This window comes from Pararge aegeria, chromosome 24 (assembly GCF_905163445.1).
Source record: "Pararge aegeria chromosome 24, ilParAegt1.1, whole genome shotgun sequence".
Taxonomy (NCBI): Eukaryota; Metazoa; Arthropoda; class Insecta; order Lepidoptera; family Nymphalidae; genus Pararge; species Pararge aegeria.
In genome coordinates this window covers 16,378-20,362 of record NC_053203.1, presented here as the reverse complement: position 1 = coordinate 20,362, position 3,985 = coordinate 16,378, and the positions used below count along the sequence as shown (strand labels likewise).

Below are 3,985 nucleotides of genomic sequence, written 5' to 3'. Positions count from 1 at the left end.
CCTTGAAGGTGGCAGTGGCAACAGCCAAGAATCTGGCGGAGGAGGAGATGCTGGCTAGCCTCGACGCCGATCCCTGGGGCCGGCCATACAAAATGGTTAGGCGTAAGCTTCGCCCCAGGGCCCCACCGCTAACTGAATCTCTTCAGCCTCAGCAACTGGAGTTAGTGGTGGGGACTCTGTTCCCCAGGAGGGATGGCTTGGAGCCACCGTGTATGGCGCCACCCATCGGTGCTGCGGACGCGTCTTTTACGGGCGCGCCCGAAGTCACCGAGGGAGAACTGAGGGCGGCGCTGCTGCGGCTTCGAGCCAAAAACACTGCTCCGGGACCCGACGGCATTCCCGGCCGGGCCTGGGTCGTGGCTTTGGCGCAAATCAGCCACCGGGGCCAGAGTTATTGAGGTTCCGGGGGCCGACAGCGCCAAGGCTGCAGATGAGCTGGCGGGCAAACTGCAAGGCCTGGTCGGCGAATGGGTGACGGTTACACGGCCCATGAAAACCGCAGAACTGAGGATCGCTGGTATTGACGAGTCCGTCACACCTGAAGAAGTGCAGAGGGTGGTGGCGCAAATGGGAAGTGTTCCACTGGAGCAGGTTAGAGCTGGTGCTATTCGGGCGGGACCCAGCGGGACTGGATCGATATTGGTCCGATGCCCTGTGACTACAGCGAAGCTACTCGTAGCAGAGGGAAGGATAGTCGTTGGGTGGTCGTCAGCCCGTGTTACCCTTTTGGAACCTATCCCGATGCGCTGCTTTAAGTGCATGGGGGTGGGTCACACAAGGGCTCTCTGCCCATCACCTGCCGACCGGAGCACTTTGTGCTTCAGATGTGGCAGGGAAGGGCACAAGGCGGCCTCGTGCTCGGATGAGCCTAAATGTGCAATCTGCACGCAAATGGGCAGGAAAGCTGGTCATGTTATGGGAGGGCTTAAGTGTTTCCCGCCTCCAACGAAGGGTAAGGAGGCTCCTTTGACTCGGGCCCCAGGCTCTTCAAGAGGTCGACAAGAACCGCCACAGGAGGACATCGAAATGGCGACTAATGACCATACGCCATAGCGAATTTCTGCAGGCCAATCTGAACCACTGCGCCCGTGCCCAGGACCTCCTGATACAACACATGGCGGAGTGGCAGATTCAAGTGGCGACAGCCGCCGAGCCCTACTTCATCCCTACTCAATCAAATTGGGCTGGTGACGTCGAGGGATCGGTGGCTGTTGTGGTGCCGGCACATGGAATTCCACTGGTTCCACAACGCAGCGGACCAGGGTTTGTAGCGGTCGTGTGGGGGGAGGTGACACTAATTGGAGTATACTTCTCCCCAAACAAACCCCTGTCTGCCTTCGAGGCTTATCTTAGAAGTCTGGAGCCAGTGGTGAGAGGTGCGGCCCCGACCCAGGTAATCCTGATGGGGGACCTAAATGCGAAGTCTGCGGCGTGGGGATCCCCCATAACAGATCTGAGGGGAGTTGAGTTGGAGAACTGGGCTGCCATGGTCGGCCTGGTCCTTCTCAACCAAGGACGCGCAAACACCTGTGTGCGACGGCAGGGGGGGTCAATAGTGGATGTCTCATTCGCTACCCCTGCCATCGCCTCACGTGCCCAGGATTGGCGCGTCCTCGAGGAAGTGGAGACTCTGTCAGACCATCGGTACATCCGGTGGAGAGTCTCCGCATCCTGCTCGTTGCCTCAAAGTCAGACCGGAGGAGGGAGAGTAGTGTTTCCGAGATGGTCCCTAGCCCGCCTCGACCGTGAAATGGTGGAGGAAGGAGCCATTGTTGAGGCCTGGAACGCAGCCACCCCGGTGCTGACTGATGTTGAGGAGAGGGCGAGGCGTTTCCGCATCGCATTGAAGAGGGTATGTGATGCAGCGATGCCCCGGACCAGGTGCCTCCCAGCCCGGAAGGCGGTTTACTGGTGGTCGCAAGAAATTGCTGCTCTCCGTTGCGACAGTAATCGGGCGCGCCGGGCTTACACCCGTTGCCGCCGAAGAAGGCCACTGGACGCGCCGGAAGAGGATCGCCTATATAAAGAGCTCCAGAGGGCAAAAAGGGCATTCCAGGTGGCCATCGCTAATGCCAAGGACTCCGCCAGCGAGGAGTTCCTGGCAACCCTGAATAGGGATCCATGGGGTCGGCCATACCGCATCGTCAGAGGTAAGATGCGGAGTGCCCCACCCATGAACTCCATGGAGCCGGAGCTCCTTAATCGGGTGGTGTCTGGACTCTTTCCTCAACCACCAGCTTTTACGCCCCCGACTATGACGATTCCATCATTCGGGGAGCGAGAAGAGTCGATGGAAGCCCCTCCGGTCACAGAGGATGAATTAGGAGAAGCGTGGAACCACCTGCGGCGGTGCAAGAAGGCACCGGGACCGGATGGAGTCCCGGGAAGAGTCCTGGCGCTGGCCTTGAGGCACCTCGGGAGCCACCTTAGGCAGTAGGAACATCGCTGGGTTTTAGTGGGTATTCTGGCCGCTTTATGCCGGTGAGTCCCACATACCCCTCCGGAAACGGCGCAGCTTCGGATGCGCTGTTTCCGGAGGGGATGCATAAACGCATTTCCCAGCGTTAAAAAAAAAAAAAAAAAAAAAAATAGGTTAGGTTAGATAACATCCAATCCTTATATTTTTTAATATCGCCAGATCAAACTTTTTTGTTTTTACTTACGTATTTACATTGACAGGTAACCGCAGTAATCAACGATTACCAATATAATATAGCTCCAGTCAAACCATTTGGCTTTACGTATGCACGTGCCCTGTGGGATCTAAACCGGATCTGCATGGTGGATTATACAATTTCTGTCATCGTTATACACCACACAGATTTTAGTACAGAGTTTATTATATATTAGCACACCCACGGAGATAGGAAATTTGGGGTCTGAGCCCCCAGTGGCTTGAACAGAACATTAAAGTGTCGGTCCCCGTTATTACTAACTTGTGATATTAAAAGTAGTTCTACTATAAGAGGGAGGAGGCGTGTACCCAGCAATGGGACATTCAAGCTATGGATGAAGATGATGGTGAATCACGTAGCAACGTCGCAAGTTTACCTCACTAACAGGATTCTACAAGGTATGTGTAGGAGCTTGTTCGTCGAGCAAGTATCTACGTCACCACGTACCACGAGCCAACTTTACAAAATATACGTCATTCAAGCATCTAAAGTAACAGGTAACCCCAGTAATCGTTATTACCAATATTACCCGTCTCACGTGGTCAACGTGAGCGATATGTCTCTAAGCGCAGACTTGATCGCATCGTAGGACGCGAAGGAGATGCCCACCGCGATGGGGCCCTTTACCCAATTCATGCTGAGCCCTTTGAAGAAACCCCGCCAACCCTCCGATCTGTGAGATGAAAATCTAATTTGTAAGATGTGATTACTTCCAAAAGTATATCGCCCAAGTATAGAACTTTTGGTATAACTAATGAAAGTTTTTAAATAGAATTTAAAATAATGGTTTGAAGCCAATAATTTAGTTTTAAATAGAAAGAAAAACTAAATGCATATAATTCCCATTACTTCATGTACACGTGTAAACCACTGTACTACTTAATAATGAGAAGTTGAACCTGGTGGATGAGACAGTTTTTCTAGAAATATCGTTAGATGCTAAATTTCAATGGGCTAAAATTCATGTACATAATTTATAGAACATCCTTTAGTTCTGCCGCCTAAGCAGTAAAGAGGTCACGCCATATGACAGACATAGAAACTGTTGGAATTGTCTTATGGGGTACTGCCTGGGTAAGAAGATAGGGGTAGAAATGCAGGTAATCAAAGTTGTCGTTACCTGTAAACGGTGCGCAGCGTGGCCGCGATGGTGGGGTAGGGGTAGGTGCGGTCGGCGCGGCGCCGCGCGGTTTGCATGCGGCGCCGCACGATGTCCAGCGGGTACGACGCGGTCTGCGCGAGCGCGCCCGCCGCGCCGCCGAACGCCATGTTAGTGAGGCCTCGCGGGCTCGAGCCCGTGTACTCTGCGG

The 3,985-nt window shown here is 53.7% G+C and overlaps 1 protein-coding gene across 1 annotated transcript; it reads left to right on the top strand.

Moving 5' to 3' along the window:
* Nucleotides 1-1,063: 1,063 nt before the first annotated feature.
* On the top strand, nt 1,064-1,468 carry LOC120634446 (the record flags this gene model as incomplete). The annotated part of the gene is made up of 1 exon (XM_039905014.1): nt 1,064-1,468. A coding segment is annotated over one exon (405 nt), but the record flags the coding sequence as incomplete, so codon positions are not given.
* Between the last annotated feature and the right edge of the window lie 2,517 nt (nt 1,469-3,985).